This window comes from Salvia splendens, chromosome 17 (assembly GCF_004379255.2).
Source record: "Salvia splendens isolate huo1 chromosome 17, SspV2, whole genome shotgun sequence".
Taxonomy (NCBI): Eukaryota; Viridiplantae; Streptophyta; class Magnoliopsida; order Lamiales; family Lamiaceae; genus Salvia; species Salvia splendens.
The window spans coordinates 2,321,269-2,346,687 of NC_056048.1; the positions used below are offsets into that span (position 1 = coordinate 2,321,269).

Genomic DNA, 25,419 nt, shown 5'->3' on the forward strand with positions numbered 1-25,419 from the left:
TAGGTTTTGGTGGCGCGTCTCTCGCAATGAAAACCGCCCGGATGGAACCATCGAACGCAATGAGAGTATGTTGCGCAATGCCATCTTCAGAGCCAACGAAGAAATCCAAAAGTTCCAGGGTATTACCTCCAGGAAGAGCGGTCGGCGGGGAGCGGCTGGAGCGAGCTCGACATCATCGGTGCCGCGTTGGCGACCTACCAATCCCAACATTACAAACCGTTCAAGTACCCTAGCGCTTGGCAGGAGGTGCGCCATCATCCGAAGTATAAGGGAGGCGTATCATCCTCCTCCAGCTCCTCCAGCAAATGGTCGAGGTCGGTATCCCTATCCGACGCCGGCGAGGATGAGGTGGCTAGCCTGCTTGCCGGAGCTAACTTGGGTAGCCCCGACGCCGGTCCGAGCAGTTCCCAATACCGACCGCAAGGAAGGAAGAAGGCGACGGCCAACCGCCGCCGCGCCGCGACTCCATCCGCCCCCGATTCCGCTCCCTTTGTGCCACCTCAACCCCCCACCAACTCGTTGTGAACCCTTTTGGCTAACTCAATTTGGCCGATAGGTCTCGGATGACTCCCGAGCAACTTGATTCACATTTGACAATGATACAGGGTCTTCGAAAAATATTGGGGATAGGGCCAAAGGACTAGTCTTCCATAGGGTATTTTTTAGCCTTTAATTATATAATTTTTAATTTGTATGATTTTAATTATGTAATTTTTATATTTTAATGTATTTTTAGTAATTGAAGTATTTAAATTAAATAATGGAATGGTGGAACCCTTGAGCATGTCCTTGCAGAAGAGCATAGATGTGGGTGTTGTGCTCTTGGGGAAGAGTAGGGAGTAAAAAATTAATAAAAGTGGGTCTGGGCCCAGATCCATGCTCTTGCCAAAGAGCATGGATATGGATAACACCATAATCCAAAACTAAGACTAAATCTACATCCTTAGATTTTAAAATGAGTGGATGAGATTGAAGCTCACAAATTTCAATAAATAGTAGACAAAATATCAACAAAAGGGTAATATCGTCATTATGTTATCATATGATAATTTTCGTGGGTTTATTATACCAACATAGTGTATTACAAATATCAACAATATGGCATGAAGATATCAGCATAAGTACAAGAAAATATCAACACGGATTTATTGAGATTTTACATACACTATATTGAGATTTTACGTACACTATATTGAGATTTCTTTTTGTATTTGTTGATAAAATCTACTTATCAACATGTACGAAAATTGAAATATAAATTATCAAATTTCATCACCCGAACATCGTCGGAGCATATGCAATTGAGATCTCGTTGGAATCCTTATAAAATTATCTTTAATTTGATATGTTTTTTGCAAAAAACTAATTTAAATCGAGAGAGTTACGTAAATTTAAAATTTTAAGATGATTTTGAAAAGAGAGAATTGACGTTAATATCCTTTAAATTTATTTACTAATTATTTAAATTTAAAATATAATACACTTGTCATTATTTTAACCATTGGATCTCTTAATCTAATTGCTAAGAATATGTCTTATTTTTGGATTGTTAATTAGTTATCAATTGATTATGTCTCTATATATAAAATACTAACACGGGGTGCGTTATATTGCTAACACACCCCTAAATTACTAACTACAACTAAATGATAGACATTAGATTTTAAAAATCAAGGGCCATGATCATTCAATTTTGAGTATCAATATAGTGGATCAAAAATGTCAATTAAGGTATTTACGTCAATTCAAAAAAAAGTAGTTTTAAGTAACTTTTGAAAAATATCTCAAAACTTTAAATGCATATAACTATCTCAGTTTAAATTATTTTTTCACTCAACATATATCAAATTAAGATAATTTTATAAGGATTCTAACGAGATCCTATATGCATATGTTTCGATGTCAAAATTTGAAAAAACAATCTTGAATTTTCGTGATTTTTTCGGAGCAGTCTAATATCAACATATCTATCAATAAATGTCAACACGATACGTATAAAATGTCAATTCAAAATTGCGTTGACATACTTAATGTATCATATTGATATTTTTTATACATTATATTGACAGTTTGACCAAACCCCTAAATTTGTCTATTCTTCTTATCATTTTAAATTTAAATAATAATAAACAGAAATTACATATGCGATTTTTGAAAATCATATGATCTTAAATTAATTGTAGTTAACGAATGAATTAGTAATTAATCATATCCATACAAACACTTACTCTATTCAATTATTTGAATAAAGGTGATAGGCAGCTGTCATAACAAATTTCCATTATTAGTACTGCAGTATAATAGTATACTCTATTTAGGAATAGTTTTACTTAAAAATATGCAAAATTTCACCCAATCCAAATAACGCTCACTTCCAATTTTTTAGTTTTCACATCTAATTAACGCCAATCTATTTTTCTAAAGCAATTTAATTACTTTACTGATTGTGCGATTCATCTTCTTTTTGCTTTCTTCCTATTTAAAAGGAGAAAGATGCTTTTATTTACTAACCTAAATTTCATTTAAATCTGATTTAATACGAGTTGATTTTCTAATTAAAGTATGTGCTAAAATTTCTATTAATTAAACGACTAATTGTTTAGAGATAGTGAAATTGCTTCTCGATACTTTATTTATTTATTTATTCAATTTAAGTTACATATTTAAATATTATAATGGTGATTTGTGAGTTATAATTTGTTTTCTTTATTTCTTTATAATATTTAAATATTTAAATATTATAATGGTGATTTGTGGACTATACATTTCACTAACACATTTTCACTCACATTTTATTATAAAACGAATATATAAAAGTAGGATCCACGTGTTACTAACTTTTTAACCCACTTTTTATTACATTTATTAAAGTTCGTGCTAAATCAAAATGGTGACAAATTATTAGGTAGAAAGCAATATGAATTTATTTATGAATTATGAATAAAGAAGTTTTAAAAATGCAATGAATTTCCTTATGTAAACGGTTTGACCTTATAACGGAATTCTTGAAAAGTAGTTGAAATTTGTCACACAAAAATGCACCAACTCCAAATCAGATTCAACTAACACGCATATGCAGTACAGGTAGTACAAGCCCTTTTTCGTAATTTCGTATCATCCCCATTGTTGACTGTGACATTTTCTCAAACACCTCCTTTAACAAATCCTCTCTCTACATATACAATTAACACATACCCACAGATAAACCCAAACGTGAGACAGCTGATTCTCATTTTGGGCTGACAATCACCATCTCCATACATTCAAAATTTTCAACGGAAAGCGCGATCTCAATCGGTAGAAGAGGCGGTTTTTGAGATGGCGCCGAGTGCGATTGGCCTGCAGCTCACCGGCGCCGCCGGAAAAGCGGCGGCGGAGGACGCCGAGGAGGAGGAGAGGCTGCTGAGCGGATTCTACGAGGAGAGCTCTGGGAATCTGAGTAGAATTCAAGTCAGCGTGACGGGGATGACCTGTGCGGCGTGCTCGAATTCCGTGGAATCGGCTCTGATGAGCTTAAACGGCGTCGTTAAGGCTTCCGTTGCCTTGCTCCAGAACAAGGCGGATGTCACCTTTGATCCTGCTCTAGTGAAGGTCTGGTTAAGCTTTTATGGTTTTGGTCAATTCGAGCGATATGTTGTGTGAATATGCATGCGGACTGTTTGCACACTTGAAATTTGATCTAACTTGCGATAGGTTTTGATTTGCTGGTGAATTTGGAAATTTTTTGATGTAGGGGAAATTGGCGGCATATTTATGACTTACTGTGTCTAATTTTTCCTCTCTGTACATACCAAGGCATTGATGATTCCAACTTTTGAGGTTTTTTATTTTCTAGGTTGATTTGTTGAGGTATAAATTTTTGTTTTTACAATGTTTCAGCTCTCTGAATTGAGTTGATCGAAGTGCAGAATCTCGATTCTCCTTCTTGATCTGGTTACAATATATTGAGTACTAACCTTTTTATTAGCTCATCAATGCCAATGCTGTCAATTTTGAGTTGAATTTGAAATTGAGAATTCCAAGTATCTTTATAAAATTGACATTGCAATGAAGTTTCCCAGCTTGGAGGTGGAAATAAGAAATTCTGTAATTATTCTTGCTTAATCCTCTGTTTTGACATTTGCATCAGGAAGTGTTTTATTTTCCCTTGATGTTTTGTCATCTGGAATTTATGCAGCCTACGAGCTTGTGTATAGTACCGAGTTACTCTATGTAGATATGCTACATGATTCTGTGATCTTTTACATTACCTTTTAAGCTCTAGCTCATGCTAATTGACTGATTTTACCTGTAACACTCTAATTCTGTTATGACCTCATCTCGTTTCAAATACATGTTCCTTTGTGTTTGTTACATGTAATGCTTTGGGCATTGAGTACTATCTAGACTACTCCGGTCTTGTATCACTCTGCCTATTGGTGCTATTTTTATATGCATACAAATATGTAGTATTATAAGAGATTTATTTATTTTCTGGAAAAGATACCTGGAGTTCATTGCTGCATTCGATCCACTATAAAAAGTTGAAAGGCAAGAATTTTTGGTGGCTAGTATGTATTGCTGCATCATGTCGCTATGCTTAAATTGAAACATTGTTTTCTGAGTCTTTGCTGTCCCGTTTATTGTTCAGGATGAAGACATTAAAACTGCAATTGAAGATGCAGGTTTTGAAGCAGAAATTATACCTGAACCAAGTCAATCGAATTCTAAGACACATGGAACCTTGATAGGCCAGTTCACGATAGGAGGAATGACCTGTGCTGCTTGTGTAAACTCTGTAGAAGGGATTCTAAGGGATATACCTGGTGTAAGAAAAGCTGTAGTTTCCTTAGCTACATCTTTGGGAGAGGTTGAATATGATTCAACTGTTACCAGTAAGGACGATATAGTCAATGCAATTGAAGATGCTGGTTTTGAGGCTTCATTCGTACAGAGTAATGAGCAGGATAAACTTGTTCTAGGGGTTATTGGAATTGCAAGTGAAACGGATGTACAAATGTTAGAAGTAACACTTTGCACTTTAAGGGGCGTGAGGCAATTTTTTTATGACCGAACATCTAATGTTTTAGAAGTTCATTTTGATCCCGAGCTCCTCGGTTCCAGAACATTAGTGGACGAGATCGAAAGTAGCAGTTTCGGAAAACTAAAGCTCCTTGTGAAGAATCCTTATAGTAGAATGGCTTCCAAGGATCTACAGGAGTCTTCAAACATGTTTCGGCTGTTCACAGCGAGCTTGTGTCTCAGTGTGAGTTATCTAAATTGGCAAGATGGTTATTTTTATTACTATGGTTTGGTTTGATAGTTTCAATAATCTGCTTAATCAAATATCCTTATGCAAAAATTACAGCTGATATATGGGTTCATGTATCTTCCAGGTCCCAGTCTTATTCATGCAAGTCATCTGCCCACGCATACCTCTGCTATATTCTTTACTACTTTGGCGTTGTGGTCCATTCCAAATGGGTGACTGGCTAAATTGGGCGCTGGTCACTATTATTCAATTTGTTATTGGCAAGAAGTTCTATGTCACCGCTGGAAGAGCACTCAGAAATTGTTCAACTAACATGGATGTTCTGGTAGTACTGGGAACTTCAGCTTCATATTTCTATTCCGTTGGTGCATTACTGTATGGTGCAATGACTGGGTTTTGGTCTCCGACATACTTTGATGCTAGTGCTATGTTAATTACATTTGTACTGTTGGGTAAGTACTTGGAAACTCTTGCGAAAGGAAAGACATCAGATGCTATAAAAAAGCTCGTAGAGCTTGCTCCTGCTACAGCTATCTTGCTTATCAAAGAGAAAGGTACGTGTTTCCAATCATAGACCAAATTTATAGCGGACTGTGGAGACATGTATAAGTAAAAGAAAACAAATGAGAATTTGACACAACTTATCTTTGGTGGTGCAGGTGGAAAAGTTGTCAGAGAAAAGGAAATTGATGCTTTGCTGATCCAGCCTGGTGACATATTAAAAGTACTACCAGGGGCAAAAATTCCTGCTGATGGTTTGGTCGTTTGGGGTTCAAGTTATGTTAATGAGAGTATGGTCACTGGTGAATCAGCACCTGTTCTTAAGGAACTAAATGCTGCAGTTATTGGAGGTACAATAAACTTGCATGGTTCACTTCATCTACAGGCCAAAAAAGTAGGCTCTGAAACGGTGTTAAGCCAAATTATATCTTTGGTTGAGACCGCACAGATGTCTAAGGCTCCTATTCAAAAGTTTGCTGATTTTGTAAGTGTTAACTTCTCGTGCTTTGTGATGCTTTGTTTTGTTATTTGTACACCATTGCATTGGCTTGTGTGATTCTATCTGCTTAATCCGTGTGTGATTCTAAAATTGTCTCTTTTTGTGGAAAATTGCGTACAGATCGCAAGTATATTTGTCCCGACAGTAGTAACTTTGGGATTCCTGACATTGCTGGGATGGTAAGCTTACAGTGGCAAACTTTTTTGTTGATATATATTCTTTTAAGTAAAATAACATACTAGTAAACAAGTCGTGATTTTCTTTCTATTTTCTTTCTTTCCTTTTAATCCGCAATAACAAGTTTTCATCTGTTCGTAGGTATCTTGCTGGGGTTCTTGGGTACTATCCCGATGATTGGCTGCCGGAAAACAGCAATTACTTCGTCTTTTCCCTAATGTTTGCAATATCAGTTATCGTGATTGCATGCCCATGTGCTCTTGGATTGGCCACCCCAACTGCTGTCATGGTGGCAACAGGAGTTGGAGCTAACAATGGTGTCCTGATTAAAGGAGGAGATGCACTTGAGAAGGCACATAAGATCAAGCACGTCATATTCGATAAAACTGGAACATTGACCCAAGGGAAAGCCACAGTTACCTCTGCAAAAGTTTTTTCAGGCATGGACCGTGGCGAATTCCTCACATTAGTAGCTTCTGCCGAGGTATTAATTTTAATACTATACGAGTTTACTGCTGGTCCATTCTAGTTACTCTACCTTTGTAATTACTTTGTTTTCTGTCATCGAGTGGCATCTCATTATTAATTGGGAGGTCATTTCAACGAATGCCATTGGTGAACAACATTCTACATGTATAAACTTTGATGAAGCCTCTTTTCTTTTGGCAGTCTAGTAGTGAACACCCGTTGGCCAAAGCAATACTGGAATACGCCCGGCATTTCCATTTCTTCGATGAACCTTCAGCTGCTGCGGATGCTAAAAGCAATGGGCTCGAATCTAAGTCCTTTGAATGGCTTCATGACGTATCCGGTTTCTCTTCTTTGTCTGGACAAGGTGTGCAATGCTTTATAGGCGGGAAGAAGATACTGGTGAGTGTTTTACGCCAGTCGTACTTATCTCCAATTAGAGAGAGAATTTCATTTGCTCCATTTATGCTCATGCCAAGGTTGTGCCTATTTATAACAGGTTGGTAACCGGAAGCTCATGATGGAAAATTCAATCGCCATTGCAGACCACGTGGAAGGTTTTGTCGTGCAGTTGGAAGAGAGCGCCAACACTGGAGTACTCGTTTCCTATGATAACGAATTGATTGGTGTTCTTGGGGTAGCCGATCCACTAAAGAGAGAAGCTGCGGTGGTAGTAGAAGGCCTTATGAAAATGGGTGTCAATCCCGTCATGGTCACCGGTGACAACTGGAGAACAGCCAAGGCTGTCGCGAAGGAGGTTAATATCTCATTGTCTTATCTTCCTTCTCTACCTCGATCAACGATTTATCTGTATGATTGATGACAGTTTTACAACAAGAGAAATCTTCATCATGATGCAGGTTGGCATTACAGATGTGAGGGCAGAAGTGATGCCTTCGGGAAAAGCTGACGTCATCCGCTCGTTCCAGGAAGGCGGGAATGTAGTAGCGATGGTGGGGGACGGTATCAACGACTCCCCTGCCCTTGCAGCCGCTGACGTCGGCATGGCCATCGGGGCTGGGACCGACATTGCCATCGAAGCTGCAGACTATGTGCTGATGAGAAGCAACCTAGAGGACGTCATCACGGCAATCGATCTTTCTAGAAAGACCATAACCCGAATCCGATGGAACTACTTGTTCGCCAGTGCATATAACGTGGTAGCTATACCGGTGGCTGCCGGAGTTCTGTATCCTTGGCTGAGGGTGCGGCTGCCGCCATGGGTCGCCGGCGCTTGCATGGCCATGTCATCAGTAACCGTTGTGTGCTCTTCTCTTCTTCTGAGAAGATACAGAAAACCAAGACTTACAACTGTGCTTGAAATAACTGTTGAGTAGGTAAGCTGAATAAATTTGAAAAAAAAGGGTAAAAATGCAAATTAAAAGGGAAAAAAAATGTATGGAAAAAGGTTATGAGTTCTCTTCACTCTAATTTTTGGAAAGATGCATTATAATTTTTCTATAATTCTTACATTTCACAAGCTAGGCTATCCTTCAATTATGATTTTCTTGATGTTGATAAAAAATGTAAATTGATGTATAGATTCATTTATGAGATTTTGTGTAACTATTATTGGAATATCTAAATAGTGGAATCTGTGAGTTGCGATTTGAAACACTTTTAATTATTACTCCTATTTCTCTTGTTTGGAACGATTGCTCCCCTACAAAATTATGGTACCAAACTCACCAGAATTTATTATCATACCCAAACACTAAAATTCATAAGAAGATTAGTGAAGTCAATTGACTATTACACACGTAAACAATTGACCATTGAAATTCTACAAAAATAATGTGTCATTTAAAATGTTTATATCTCGTCAGTTTGGGGAGTGGGCCACAGTGTCACCACACTATGATGCAAAAATTTATTTAATATTTTATTTTATTTTATTTTATTTATATTCCAGCATTCCGAATTACTTAAGTCCCAGCTTTCCATTTTGTTGTATTATTATGTTACTAGAGTTCTTTTATAGTAGTACTAAAAAATATCACCAGCGTCTCCTAATAAATGACATTCTTGACTAATGACATATAATTTTATGAGATGTTTTTTTATGGGTTAAGTGAAAAAAGAAATTAATGGAGTACTAAATAGTAATATTTTAATATGAGAGAGATCATTTTCCAAAAAATGAAATACAGTATGACATTTTTGTGTGACAATCTTAAAAGAAAAATGTGACATCTATTATAGGATAAGTTTAACTTATCTTAGTTTATTCTTTTCCACTTGCACTCATTATTATACTCATTAAAAATCATTTTATTAAATTCCATATTTATCAAATAGTAACATTCAACGGAGGAAGTATGTTCTAATAAATCTGTAGTATAACTAAAATACAAAATTAAATCACAGAAAAAACTACTACTCCACTACATAATAAACTCGTTGCCCGCCAGCAGGGGCAGCGCAGTTGGCAACAGAGGGGTTGATCTTGCTGCAATGAGCATGGGTTCGAATCCCACTATTGTCGTGTAGTTGCTTCCATCTCTCAGGCACAAGTGTGAGGCCTTGGGAGATGGGCTTCGGGCAGCTAGTGGGTTAATGTCTCCCCTCTTAACGGGCTACTGCGTACCCTAATTGAACCCCCTCACATGATGTCGGGTCGGAGTATGGGGCCGCTATGGCAACGAAGGGGCAGATCTTGCTGCAATGAGTCTGGGTTCGAATCTCACTACTGTCGTGTAGTTGCTTCCATCTCTCAGGCACAAGTGTGAGGCCTTGGGAGATGGGCTTCTGGCAGCCAATGGGTTAAGGCCTCCCCCTTAACGGGCTATTGCGTACCCTAATTAAACTCCCTCACATGATGTCGGGTGAGAGTATGAGGGCCGCTAAGGCGACGAAATCGCCGTTTTTGCTGCAATAAACTCGTTGCCCTAATTAATACGGGATAGCCCCACACACCGTTTTGGATGCACTTATATATTTTCAGTCATTAACCTTGAATTCAAACCGCCCTTTCCCTTCATAACTTCATTTTTCTTTTTTTCTTTTATAGCAATTCATTATTTTAATATTATACCTATTTGACCACTCAAATATAGTCCATTTAGTACTATAAGCTTTAATTACATACGAGGCTGCGACGGAAAAATAATTCAACCTCACTATGATCTCTCACCTACTAATCTTAAAAACACTCGCCAGTAGTTGATGGTCTTAATTGAGATATAGTGATGGCGTAGTTATTTTCTATGAAAATGATAGAGTTGAACAAAATATAATTTTAATGGAGTAATTAACATCCAACAAAAATCAAAGGATAAATTATCAGATTCTGAAAAATGGTCAAATTAAAGTTATGTGTCTACTAATTTTATATAGTCAAACTCGCAGTTGAGAAAAGTGGCGTAGATTACGTTGACTTAATCAATTAAAGTGTTATTTTGGCATACTAGTAGTATATTTTATCAAGAATGGTTTTACCAATTTAAGAAATAACACTAATTTAATTATTTCTTTTACCTTCCCCACTACGTACTTAGAGCATCCGCAACGCGGTGCCGTCGCCGTTCCTATGCCGTTCCGGAGGAACGGTTTCGCGGCGGCACGCGTTGCAGCGTGCGTTCCGTCGCCATTCCGTGCCGCCACCGTTCCCATGCCGTGCCGCGTTTCGTTCCTCCGGAACGCGGAACGAAACGTTCCGCCACGCGCCGAGGCGACGTGGCGGACTCCCATTCGACGCGTGAAGCCCACTCGCTGCCCCGCGAGTGGGCTTCGTCCCGATGACGCAATAATTCATTTTTTTTAAAAAAAATTCGAATTTAATAAAAAAAAATTTTTTTTTTTATTAACGGTAATGAGACCGTTAATTTTATAGCCGTTTTTTTTTATTTATTTATTTACTCTATAAATACTCCTATTTCATACTCATTTCAATCACAAACACACATCTATTTCTCTCTATTTCCACCCCAATTTTCATCTCAAATCAACTCTATTTTCCTTCTCCCAAATTTAATCAAACTAATGGATCCTTATGAACAAATGCGTCAAATATTGGAACAATCACTTGAAGAAGATCGACGACGGGAGGCGGAAGAAGCCGCTCCGCCCCAACGTCGCTCCCGTACGTACATCCATCGTAACCGGGAGGAAGCCGCCGCAAGGTTAGTACGCGACTACTTCTGCGATAACCCGGTTTGGGGAGATACGTACTTCCGTCGCCGTTTCCGCATGGGGAAACCGTTATTTCTCCACATCGCGAATACTTTGGCAGCCCGGGAAGAGTTCTTCCAGGAAGGGTTCGACGCGGTCGGACGTCCCAGCCACACGACGCTGCAGAAATGTACTGCAGCAATCCGCCAGCTTGCGACTGGACAAACGGCCGACATGTTCGACGAATACCTCCACATCGGAGATAGCACTGGGCGAATGTGCTTGCTCAAATTCTGCAAAGGCATCCGGGCAGCCTTCACCGACGAATTTCTCCGGAGGCCAAGCACGGCCGATTGTCAGTTCCTTCTCGACCTTCACGAAACAGTGCACGGATTCCCAGGGATGCTCGGCAGCGTCGATTGCATGCACTGGCAATGGAAGAATTGCCCGGTGGCGTGGAAGGGGTCCTACACGAGCGGCCACAAAGGTACCCACCCAACCGTTATACTCGAGGCTGTTGCCGACTACCGCCTTTGGATCTGGCACGCGTACTTCGGGGTCCCCGGGTCGAACAACGACGTAAACGTGCTCAACCAGTCCGACCTCTTGACCGAAGTTTTGGATGGTAAAGCGCCGGCCATCAACTTCGTCGCCAACAATCGGCTTTATAAAATGGGGTACTATCTCGCCGATGGCATCTACCCGAAGTGGCCTACCTTCGTGAAGACGTGCAGTGGGTCTGCGAACCCAAAGCAGGCTCTTTTTGCGCAGAAGCAGGAGGCTGCTCGCAAGGATGTGGAGAGGGCGTTCGGGGTTCTCCAAGCGCGCTTCAACATCATCAAAGCCCCGGCTCGTACGTGGTTCATGGAGAACATGGTCGACATCATGTATACGTGCATAATCTTGCACAACATGATTGTCCAAGACGAAGGACCCGAGGCGGGAAATTGGTTCGACCCCGAATCCCCCGGAAGCTCAACCGCAAGTAGTCCGCCTCGAAGTGGAGCGCATCCGTCTATACAAGAACGGTTATCTATTCGTGCAAGGACACGCGACTCTAGCGCCCACACCCAACTCCAACATGATCTAATTGAGCACATTTGGGCAAACTTTGGCGGATGAAATTATTAAAATTGTGTACTTTTATTTTTTTATGATTTTAATTGTGTGCTTTTTATTTTTTTAAGTTTACGTTGTAACTTTGTTTTAATGTTGTGTGTTTTTTAATAAAATGTGTTTGTTTTTTTAATTGAATTGAGTTGAAATTAAAAAAAAATGAAATTGAATGAATAGTAATTTAAGGAACGGTTAAGGAACGGTTAAGGAACGAGGGTTGCAGGTTCCGTTCCTTAGTTAAGGAATGGAGTAAAAAAGTACAGTGGGGCCCTCAAATAGTGGTTTAAGGAACGGTTTAGGAACGGTATAGGAACAGCGTTGTGGATGGCCTTATGCAGTTTCGCACATATTCCGGCCAAATTTTACTTCATATTTAACGTTATATTATACTACAGAATTTTATCATCACTCTTCATATTTTGAAATTATTGATCTTATTATCACTCTTCTGTCTCCTCATATTCTGATCGTTGGTTGATAACTATCTTTCTTTTCTGGTTAAATAAATTGGTCAAAACAATAATTAGCTCACTTGAAAATAACTAGGACTATCCATAAGCGCTTTTTCTTGTCCTAAGTGACACATTTTCTAAAATAAAAATAATATAATTATTTTATTTTCTCTTTACTAAAACTCATAAAACAACACCGTATAAAATTCCGTATAAAAAAATATTTCATATTTAATAGGACTTAAAGGAGTTTATTATATTACGACAAGTAGTCAAAATATTTTGATAATTAGTCAATTTTGCCAGCTTAATAAATCAAATATCATATTCCCTCCCTCTATCCATTACCAATAATTTAGATAGTAAACAACACATATTTTAATAAACTTCAAAAATATTAACATAGAATAAATACAAAGAGACGAGGCAATAGGTTAGAATATTGTTAATATAAATCGAGATCCACCTATCAAAAAGAATAAATTTATTGAAAAATATTTTGGACAGTCCAAAATGAAAAAACTAACATGATATATATATATATATATATATATATAGTAGTAACACATATAAATTGAGATGTATGGCTTAGTTTTTGTATTAGTTTGATTTCGCTATTCCACAAATTACGTTGACATTAGAGCAATTTTGCTGATAATACCATTTGTGGCAATTTGTGTATTTCATTGGATATTTATCATTCATTTATTAGGGTTGTTGTTCATGTAACTTGAGCATTACCAAGTACTCAATTTGACTTTGTGACAATTAATTTCACGATTTGATATGAATCCGTTAAAATGTTTAATTACAAGTGACAATCTTGTCTCCAGTTTTAATGAAGAACAAGATAAGGAGTTATGACATTATAGATTTCCATATATACAGTACATACCTAGTAGGAAGTCAAACTTCAAGTGGCTTCACATGAAGTCGTGCCGTAACTAATTTTCGATGCGACGTCGTTAGCCTTTCGATATACTGCTGACCCAATTAATCGAGTGTACCATATAGTAAGTCTAGGACACACCAATTACCAGTATTTGAAATTTTTGGTCTTGTCTGAGTTGATAGTAGGTGAATAGCTCGATCGAAAGGGGACCCATTGCCTTTATTTGCACCGATGACATGAGTTAAAAATCTCTAAATCTCTAAAATCTGTTCCACATCGACTCGGTGATGATCTTATCTTCATCTATATAAGAGTGGCATTTTACGGGGTTGAGTGACTCATTTCTAATAACATGAGCCACGTGACTACACGAGAGTCACGAAGCATTTGGATGTTAAAAAAAATTGATGTCATTTTTCTTTTATGTGACCTTTGCCTTCATGCCATGTAATTTAATTTGTGCATGTGCTTGCGGGAAATTTTTTTATATACAAAATATGTATATATACACATATATTTTGAGAAAGTAGATTAAAAATATAGTACTATATAGAAATGTTTTAACTTTTAGTAAATAAATAAAAGCTAATTGTAATATATACATAAAATATACTATATCATACATAAACCAACTTTTTTTTAACTAAACATAAGATATTTTGGGTTTTTTCGCAATTTTAAAAGAGCTAGAAAAATTGTTAGATTTGAAATTATTGAAAAGCATATCATGGTGAAAATCTCAGATAGTCTACATGTGATATATTGATGATTTTTTTTCAATAATTTTTTTTAATACATGACAACGTTTAATTATCGATATAGTGTCCATGTAAGATTTCATGATAAAAACATCTATAGACTTTCTGAATTTAATGATAGAAAGATTCGTCGCTAGACTCAATTTTTTGTAGTGACTACTCAAATTAAATCAATATCATGTAGTATAACTTATTATATTTTATTTTATTTTGAATGTGAAATGTGTCTTCTCATTTAAGATTCATTTTTTATACTGTATCAGTCATGACCAGTGGCGGACACACACACATAAGGATAGGGGCTTAAGCCCCTTCCAAACCTTTCTTTTTAAAATATATTTTTACTTCAAAAATATTTAAATTTTCTTTGAAAGTAACTTCAGCCCTCACCAAGTTAATGGTTAGATGTCTAAATTGTTGGAATTTAACTAGAGGGAGGGGCTGAAATTGAAAATTGCAGCGAAAAAATGTACCGCCACGTTGTTGGGGTTAGAAAGAAGGTGAAAATAACCAAAAAGTTGTTTAATGAATATAAAAATAATAATAGTAATAAAATCTGAAAAGACAATCACTTATCCCTATTGAAACGTGTTCCACTTTTCATAACAATATAAGTATAACACTTAAATTTGAAATAGTTTCCACAAATTATACTTGACTAACGATTTTATGGCTCTTCTTTACCACTTTAATTGGTGAGTCCATTTTCCCTTTTTTTTCATAGTTACTGTATTACATTCGTAAGATTAATTTACATAGTATTTTATGGTTTATTGAACCATTTAAAAGTTTTTTTGTGTGGTTTTCATAATTTTAATTTCTTATAGAAAGTAAACTTACATTCTAATATTCTTATAGAAAATAAACTACATTTCTAGGAGTAAAGTTTACATTTTTAATTAATTTAGTAATTTTTCTTATATAGAAATGGAATATTTTTTTTGATAAAATGCGAAAGGGTAATTATTCATCTTCTATCTTCTCTAAGTGCTAGAATTGTTGAATTAGTGGAAATTAGTACGCAAGAAGTTGAATTGGATTTGAATTATAGTATTTATGTTGGCACTTTATGTATTAAATATTTATACAATTTTATTATTGTTATTGGGATTTTTAATATATATATTAATTTTATTTATATTAATATATATTAATATAAATTAATTTATATCTTAATATTGATAATGAAAAATTTTAGTAAAGCCCCTGCTAAAATTTATTTCTGCGTCCGCCACTGGTCATGACTAATTCATGATTTCTATCACCATCCAATAATAATTCATGATTTGTTTGCCCATCTCCATCCTATCAGAAAAAATTTACCTCTTCAAACTCGTTTTTTTCGTTATTTTGGACCCTTTTATCCCACATATGCAACGTCACAAACTCACAATATGTTTAGCATCGTTAATTACAAATTAATACTTCAATAATTCATCGTCAACGTCATCTAATTCTTCGTCCATTGCACCACTTATATATAGATTCATATCTTTTACTGAATTTACTCCCTACATTTGACCTGCCACGGGTTTTAAAAAATGTACTCCCTCTGTTCCATAGTAGTGGGGGCATTTCTTTTCGGCACGGAGATTAAGAAAGTAGAGAGATGAAGAGAGAATAAAGTAAGAGAGAGTAAAGTAAGTGAGAAGAAGTGTGTTAACTTTTACTAAAAACAGTGGCGGATCCAGGAATTAAAAATGGTGGGGTCGGACGAGAAAATTAATATAACTAAGGAGTAATATTTAAATATATAAAATAGTAATAAAAATACATTGCAAACGAAATATCTCTATTTTATATTAAATGCGATAATTGACTTATACAAGTATTCATGTTTTGAAGCTAACTTAAAGTTATTTCATTGGAAATAGCTATGAATATATCTTTTAGTCGTTGTTCGTGTTCAACATTAGTACTAGAAGAACAGATGAAAGCGCCAAATCTTTATAAAAGAAATGTATCCATTAATCTAAATGAAAAGTAATTAAAATCAATGATCAAAAGTAATTATTATATTTATTAAAACTAGATAAAAATTTTATTAGTTACTACTCCTACTAGATTAAAATAAAAGTAAAATATAATAAAACAAGATTAAAAGATAATCAATAAACTATTAAAAAATAAAACTAAAAAGTAATAAATCATGATTAAAAGATGATCAATAAACTAGAAACCGAGAATTCTTATTTATAAATAAAGTTTAAACACTTATATAAAGATAAAATTGTTAAAAAGAAAAGTATTTGATTGCATTTTTTTAATTAATAAAAAGCCCAAACCTAAGCCAAACATGTTAAAGCATATATAAATAAATTTTTTTGCAAAACACTCAAAATTGGGGACACAAAACGGGATTAACCAGCACGAGTTCTTACATGTAGCTTCGTCGTCGCCATAGACCGTGATCTCCTAGTTGTTGGGATGGTAAGGGTGGAGCAAATAGTTGATGAAGTAAGCTCCACAGCAATTCACACACACATAAGTATAAGGAATTTTTGCTTCTTCAATGGCTCTTCTGATTATCCTCTTCTTCTCAAGCACTGATTCGAATGCTGGCAATACACTAATTTCTTTATCTTCAGCCACTTAAAATGCGAGGAAAAGCTGCGCTGCTTGAAGTCATCGGAAAAGCTGCGCTGCTTGAGGTCTGAGGATGAATCGTGGGGCGGAGTTCCGGATGCCGTGGGGTCGGGGGCTGTTGGGAGGAGTCTTCCGGCGGTTCTCCGGGGATGGCGGTGGGGTCGGCCGACCCCGCGCGACCCCACCTGCATCCGCCGCTGACTAAAAAGGGAAATGACTCAACTACTATGGAACGTACCAAAATGGCAAAATGACTCCACTACTATGGAACGGAGGGAGTAATAGATAGTGAATTGAAAAAGTTAATGACATACTGATAACCTTATAAGTTATAATTTGTCAACGTTTGCCCTGACACGAGTTTTAAAAAATATAATAAAAAGTTAATTGAAAAAGTTAGTGACATACTGATAACTTATGGCCTATAGTATTTTGCATCCAAAAATGAGAAAATATATTTCTACATTGAAGAAAGTGAAAATCTTAACGTTGAGTAGGTTTGACTAGATGCATGCATAATGAGAAAATCCAAACCATTTAACCTTGGATTATTTGTGGCCCAAATCCTTCATTTATATTTGTAACTAATTAACAATATGTTATACTTGTTAATTAATTAATATTCTTCATTAAATCAAATGCACATAACACTAGTCTTTTACAATCTAGTTTTAATCATTCGTATTTTCAGTCTCTGCTCCTTTATTACTTGCAAATTTGTAATATAGCTTTAATTTATTTATATATTTATTAATTCACGTTTTGACAAAAGATTAAAAAGACAAGGAAAGAAACAAGCAGGCCAATATAGTCCGAAAACACGCAGCTTGAAATGTTTAATCAATTTTGACTCTTTTAGTCTTTACTTTTTCTCACCCAAGATTCAAGATATTGTGTTATGCAAATATCCAAAGTAAAGTTGTTTTATCAATGACACGATGTCGTTTTATAGTCGAAAATATTTATAACAAAACAAAAGATGTGATTGCAATTTATGTAAAAACAATTCAAGCTAAAGTAGGGCACCCACAATAAACGAGCAAAGGCAAAGCCTATACACTAATACAAGCAAACACCAATTCCATTAGAGAACAATTAATTAATAACAAATAACTAGAACTATGGTATTTATAAAAAGTTTTAATTGTTTGAGTTCTTCAATTTTGTAAAAATTCCATTACATGACTAAGAAAATAAATTAAATTTGTTATCTTGTATGTATACATGGACAAATCTGTTGGATCACTGGATGGGTGCTTAATTATGTTTTGATAATTGATCAATGTAATTAATTCCATTAAACTAATATATCTCCTATCCTTATAACTGGACTAGAATTTTCTTGGTCAACTTTGAATGGTACTTCTTCGTCCACCATTTAAAGAGTCATTTTGATTTGAGACGAATTTTAAGAAATTGTTTGACTTTGTGAAAAAAAGTAAAAAAAAGAAAGTGAATGAAATGTGAGACCTATTTATGGGGTGTTCCGTTTGCATGATTGTATCTCGGGATTAAACATATAGTGTGCTTGGTTCATGAGATACAATCCCACAACTCAATCCTAGATGGATAATCATGGGATAACTAGTCACAACTAACCCCCTATGACTAAAATATTCCCACAACTCAATTCTAAATTATATCTTGGTACTATTTTATCTAGGAGATCGAATACCACCTCAGGTATAATAGTGCCACAAAATTACTATTGCCTTGATTTTTCAGCAAAGGCTAGCCTCCAACCAACCAATCCCCGGCAAAATAAATACTCCATCCATCTCCAAAGAATATGCACTTTGGGTTTGACACAAATTTTAATGCAAAATTGTTAATGTAAGAGAGGGGTGGAGAGAAAAAGTAATTAAAGTATTGTTAGTGGGGAATGAGTATCATTTCATTAGAGATAAAAAAAAAGTTTCCATAATTGAAAAATGCATATTCTTGAGAAACGGATTAAAAAGAAAAAAGAGCGCATATTCTTGTGGGACAGAGAGAGTATCCAACTTCCCTTTTGATACAGTATCCCATAAAAATGTCGTATTTTCATTTTTCTAAACAATAAACCGTAATTAATACTACAATAACTTACAATTTCTCTCTCTATATATTGATCAATACTCTAAATATTCTTTCCACTTTTTATTTATGAATTGAATTATATTTCCTCTATCTACTTATTTATATAATCATTTTGTCCCTACACACTTCCTTTTTCTAATTTGGATGGAATATTGTTCATTCACTTTCTATTATTACTATATTATTTAAAATCCGAGCCAAACCGAACTAGGTTTATCAAGGTAGTCGGAGGAAGTACTACATAAAATCTCATGTCATCCACAGTATTAATAATACTCCAATTCTTAAAATTTCGTGTCACCCAAGAAGTGTGACGTCTTAAGCGGGAGTATAGTTTATTGCATGAAGTGATATGAAATAACTCGAGATAAGCATGATTTTTTCTTGGAAGTACAACACCTTAACTCTCAAGTCTCAAAGTGTATATTTCTTGCTGACGTGTACCTTATTAATCTATCTCTTCCAAACTCTCACATCATCACTAGTAGTATTTAACTAAGGCTCACACTTCCTTTCCTCCAAAGAAAACACCACACATGTACTCATATGCATCTCTCACCACCCTTAAACATGTAATTATGTAGTCAATCCAATTTAATCAAGATTGATTAATCCCCCAAATTACTAAAACATGCAATCCTCCGAAGAATTTTGGGAGCAAAGCTTCGAAGAAATCATCGCCACCATTCCCGACCTGTTTTTCGACGATCCATTTCCGCCACCCGGCCTCTCCCCCTGGCCGGCCCGAAGCATCGGGCCCGGACCCAAAGGCTCGCCCACGGGCCCGAGAGGCCGTGTGGGGAAGCCCGTGGCCAGGAAGGCGCGGCCGAGGCCCTCCAAGAAGGCCCCGGCCACCACGCTCCTGGCTGCGGACCCGGGCAACTTTCGGGCCCTCGTGCAGCAGTTCACGGGCCGCCGCAGCGAAGGCCCGCTGCTACGGGCCTACAAGGGCCCGATCAACTTGAACTTCAAGCAGCGGAGCTTCTATCCCGTGGATCGGAATCTCGAGGAGTCTGATCGGAGATTCCTCCCTTTTGGCGGGAAAATCGATGATTCTGCTGCTAATGGTCGAGATCGTGTGGAATTTGATGAAGATTTTGGTGATCAATTGATTGTTTCGAGTCAAAGCGATGGAAATGATCATGCGTTGACTTGCGATGGGGATTTTGATGTGTCCGAGGATGGATTTTGGGGGCGGGAGGTGGAGGCTGGAGGTGGAGGGTGTGATGCGGTGCTGGCTGGAGCAGTGGACCCTGAGCTTTGGGGGTATGAAGGGTTTTTGTGATACGGCGTCGTACCGGGTTTACAGATTAAGGTCGTGTTTCAAGCACAAGCTGTTTACTTGTAACCGGTAGGACTAGGTTCGTGATTAGGTTCGTTGGCTGGTTCGGATAGTTTGTGTGTAATCGTTTTATGTTTATGAGATCATTAATAGTACTACTAATATTCAAATAGGTATTATGGCTTAGCATTGACAAGATTGTTGTGAGAAACTTGAATGATTGAAAAATCGTGTCATAGCTCTAGTAGTATTGGTGTTTGTAAAAAAGGGATAGTAATGTTTGAGTTTTTTTTCCAAACATCAACTCTAAGGCCATCCACTACGCGGCGCGCCACCGTCCCGCGTTCCGTCGCGGAGAGACAAAATGCTCGTGCGACGCGTTGCGGCACACCGGCCCGTCCCGCGACCCGTCCCTGCGAGACAAGGGACGGGCTATCTCGCCACGCGCCATGGAAACGTGGCGCGCCCCTGCGCCATGCTTGACGCCCGCGAGTGGGCGTCGTCACCGCTGACGCAATAATTATTTTTTAAAAAAATGAATTTTTAAAAAAATATTTTTTATTTATAAAAATTGATTTTTATATTTAAAAATAATTTTTACAAATAAATGTATACAAAAAATTCGTAATAGCTCATATATATTTGATGGGCTTGCGAATTTATGAAACTCATTATTGTTGTTTCTCTTTTATAGAGACATCCTTGAATGTTTTATGTTCCACTTTCGATGCGGGATTTTAATTATGTCTTTTTCTATTTTTTAAATTATGTCATTTTTATTTTTTTAGGATTTTAATTATGCCTTTTTCTATTTTTTGAATTTTAAGTTGTAATGTTATTTTAATTTTAATGAAGTGTGTTTGTTTTAATTAAATTGGGTTGGAAATAAAAATAAAAAATGAAATTGAATGAATAGTAATTTAAGGGACGGAAGGTTGCAGGTTCCGTCCCTTAGTTAATGGATGGAGTAAAAAAGTACGGTGGGGTCCTCAAATAGTAGTTTAAGGGACGGTATAGAGACATCGTAGTGGATGGCCTAATAGAAATATAGAGCAAATTTATGTGTAATCAATTCGATTTTTGTATTCGAATTTATAAAATAGGCATTTCCTAGCTTGAGTCATTTGTTTTAGGAATTAGGCTTGTTCGGCCTGAGCCATTTGGCAACTCTATTAAAGATATAACATGTGATAATCAAATTTAATAAGGGAATTTAATTGCATTGTTAGGGATTTGACCAATATATAAAAGTATAGCCTTAAGAATGACCTTTTTTTATTTTACTATTGTCTCTAAATATATCCCTAAGATAGAGACACCTATTCAAAATAAAATCACGTGTGCATCCGATATACTAAATGCTAATAGCTTATACTCTTTCCGCCCCATAAAAATATATACATTTTTCATTTATGTTCGTTCCATAAAAATATGAGCATTTTCATTTATTAAAAATGTCCCCAACTCATTATCCATATACATCATATATTTACAACTTATACTATTATGAGTTATGACCTACCATTACAACTTATTAAATGGATTCCACTATCCATTAATACTACTTTAATCATTTTCCTCTCTCATGCTTTATCAATTGTACATTAATTCTCATGCTATTTCAAATGTGCGTATTTTTATGGGATGGAAGGAGTATTAATTTGCTATTCACTTGGCTCCTTTGCCGAAGCTAAGCAAGTACTGATATTTTCTCCGTCTATTTAAAAGTCCATTTTGATTCAAAGTGTGTTTAGTATATACTAGGGAAATTGGTTTAAAAAGGTTAGTGAAAATGAGACATTATTTGAGTACTATATGTATATCAGTATTATATTGTGATAAATATTTGCACCGAAATTCTTGGATATGATTGCATGAGTTTGTAAGATCTTGAATGAGAAGATATCAAACAAGCATAGTATGATATTCTTGTTGATTCTTTTTCTGTATTTTTGTGGGATAAATTACTTTTTTATATATCTTCCTTCCATCCATCTCTTTCAACTGCCTTGGCGCATTGCATAATTATCGACAATTATTTTACAAATGTCAACAATTATTTATCTTCGTAGTATAATTTACACGTGAGTTGCATGTTGTTTAATTATAAGTGTGGTCGAATTATTTATGTTCATAGAAATTACATGTGCATTTCATGTTGTTTAGCACTCAGAAAGCATGCAAAGGCTAGCTTTCAATACCGTTTTCCAAAATATGTCCTATCAAAATCACGCCATTCTCTCTCTCAAACTAAATAAACTCTAATACGATTCTATTTAATAAATTATTGATGTTTTTCAATTAATGACTAATAAATATTATGACCGTGGTGCAACGGTTTAGTTTTGGTGCTTATCAACTTAGTAATACAGTAGTGATAAAATGCAAACTTTATATATTGTACAAATTTTAAACTCCTTAACACAATGTCAACACAGCGTCAACTGTTGACACTGTATTGACATTTTTTGTTGTTGTTATTTTGTCAATCTTTTTATATTTTCTCACTGACGGTCCAGATAGTTTAGAGTTTATACAATATTTAGTTTGTATTTGATTACATCCCATTGGGAATATATACATACTCTTTTTAAAATAAGACAATTTTAAAATAAAACGAATATTTGTGAACAAATGGCCTTGATGAAAATCTAGTATCTTTGCCAAAGTGATGTAAATAGAAATCATGAATCATTACATTTAATACTATGAATTACATCAAGTTCTAGCCCAACCCAAAGATACTAAATAAAACCAGCAGTTGGAGAATGGGCCATAAAAAGTCCAAGAGGCCGAACCAACTCTTATTTACAGTCACAAATCGCCCATAAAAACTACTCCTAATAAGTAGAGTTTAATTTAATCAAGGCAATTAATGGATTCTACACTTAATTAAACGACGTTGTTTAATTTGCCGCTCATTTCATGTGACATTATTAGTTTGAAATTTATGTCATCATCTAATGTTAGTGATATGTAGAGGAAATTACATACGGTAATATGGTATAAATTCATAACATATATTGTGTGTTGAGCATATAAACACAATAGTTAATAAATTTATTTGTAGTGTATTTTGTTTCCGGTGTTTGATAAAATGCAATTAGTGAATCCATTAGTTTCAATAACCATGTGCATGTCATACCAATACAGGAACAATTCTCGTTACACTGCTCAATCGAAAAACTAAAGAATTTCTATGATTAAATATGTGTTATTTGTCTGATAAAAAGTTATTCTAAATCTCACATACATAAAGTTCGAAAATTCTACTTCTAGTTGGTATAAGTCCATAATTGAAAAAAAAATGTAAATTAACTGCATTGTACTCCTTCCGTCCCGCAATAGGAGTCTTATATGATTATGATACGGATTTTAATAAATGTAAAGACACGTGAGTTGAATATGTTAGTGAAATATGAGTCTCACTTATATATATTACTAGTTTATAATAAAATATGCGTGGAATAAGTTGGTGGAATGTGAAACATACTTATCATTTATGGTATAAATAAAATAAGACTCTTATTAATAAATGGACGGAAATGGCAAAACAAGACTCTTATTCAGGAACAGAGAAATTAGACTCTAGTCACTGACTATTCTATTGTCCGTATCTATTAATTAAAACGTGAGTTTATATCCTAATCTACGTATTTGAATTAAAAGTAAATAACCTAATTATTCTATCTATTATTGTATACATATGTGCAATTATAGTTCAAGATTCACTCAAATTAGATTATAGTTCATCCGTTCTCGAAGAATATGCATTTTGGATTCGACACGAGTTTTAATGCAAATTAGTAAAGTAAGAGAGATGTATAAATAAAAAATAATTAAAATATTATTAGTGGGGAATGAGTCACGTCTCATTTGAGAGAAAAAAGTTTTCAAAATTGAAAAATTCATATTTTTGTAGGACAGACTAAAAATGAAATTGTGGATATTCTTGTGGGACGGATGGAGTAAGTAGTTGTACTACTATAGTGGGAGGGGGATCCTCTGTTGTGCTAAATAGCACAACAACCCCTGTTATTAGACACACCAAATAAAATAATCAAATAAAAAATATATAATAAATTGAATATTTATATATTATTTTAATACTACATTAGACACTGCAGGGGCTGCTGTGCCATTTAGTACAGCAGAGGATCCCAACCCATAATTAATTACTCCCTCCGTCCCCGATTAATTGTCACTCTTTTCCATTTTGGTCCGTCCCCGATTAATTGTCACTCTTTTCCATTTTTACCATAAATGGTAAGTAGGTCTCACATTCCACTAACTCACTTTATGCACATTTTATTATAAAACCAATATAAAAGGTGGGTCTCACATTCCACTAACTTTTTCAACCAACTTTTCTTTACATTTCTTAAAACCTGTGTCCGGTCAAAGAGTGACAATTAATCGGGGATGGAGGAAGTAGTACAGAACAGTCAACATCACATTACTATAATACTTCCAAAAAAAAAAACAAGAGTACTACTCCCTCCGTTCCATAGTAATAGAGTCATTTTGTCATTTTGGTATGTTCCATAGTAATAGAGTCATTTCCTTTTTTAGTAAAAGTCTTAACACATTTTTCCACACCTACTTTACTCTCTCTTACTTTTCTCTCTCTTTATCTCTCTACCTTTTTCATTTTCCACTTTATTCTCCATTTACTTAACTCACCTAACACAATTTTTCTTAATATCCGTGCCAAAAAGAAACGCCTCCATTACTATGGAACGGAGGGAGTACTACTCTCTTACAAAAACAGAGTCCACCTCACAACAACCTACGACAAATCAAACTGATGTCGCAACACGCGGCGGCTCGATACAAACTCTACAAACAGGACAAGACGAATGCGACAGCAGCCATTTATCCACACAAGCTGAATGTAATCCATGCCCGCATTTCGGAAGCACTCTTACGCTCTCTCCGTCGCTGAAATCCGCCAAGCAGATCGCGCACCCGACCAAGCCCGAGGAAGAGGGACGATGGAGCGACGTGGGCAGCGCCGCCACGTCCCTCTTCCTCAGCCCCCGGGCGGGGAGCCAGCCAGCGGGCTCCGCAAGAGCCCGCTGAAGGCAGTGGTGGAGCGTGGAGTGGAGGCCGACGGCGCAGGCGGCCGCGGCGATGATCACGGCGGTGTTGAGGTTGAGAGTGGCGGATTTGGGAGGGTGGGGGGTTGGGACATTTTGTGGGGAGGTTTGTGAATTTTGAGGGGAATATGGAATAATGGAAGAGATAT

General features: G+C 36.1%; 1 protein-coding gene across 1 annotated transcript; it reads left to right on the top strand.

The window, feature by feature from the left end:
- The first annotated feature begins 3,187 nt into the window (after positions 1 to 3,187).
- LOC121775082 (copper-transporting ATPase RAN1-like) lies at positions 3,188 to 8,526 on the top strand. The gene is made up of 9 exons (XM_042172051.1): positions 3,188 to 3,591; positions 4,631 to 5,245; positions 5,376 to 5,805; positions 5,911 to 6,236; positions 6,372 to 6,430; positions 6,570 to 6,912; positions 7,098 to 7,298; positions 7,396 to 7,653; positions 7,757 to 8,526. Exons 1-9 carry the CDS (start codon positions 3,319 to 3,321, stop codon positions 8,231 to 8,233), a joined length of 2,982 nt encoding a protein of 993 aa, XP_042027985.1. The 5' UTR covers positions 3,188 to 3,318; the 3' UTR covers positions 8,234 to 8,526.
- The last annotated feature ends 16,893 nt before the right edge of the window (positions 8,527 to 25,419 follow it).

Coding starts and splice junctions, on each gene's coding strand:
- LOC121775082 (XM_042172051.1), top strand. CDS start 3,319: ATGGCGCCGAGTGCGATTGGCCTGCAGCTCACCGGCGCCGCCGGAAAA. Junction 6,237..6,371: donor TTCAAAAGTTTGCTGATTTT/GTAAGTGTTAAC, acceptor AATTGCGTACAG/ATCGCAAGTATATTTGTCCC. Junction 7,299..7,395: donor TAGGCGGGAAGAAGATACTG/GTGAGTGTTTTA, acceptor TATTTATAACAG/GTTGGTAACCGGAAGCTCAT.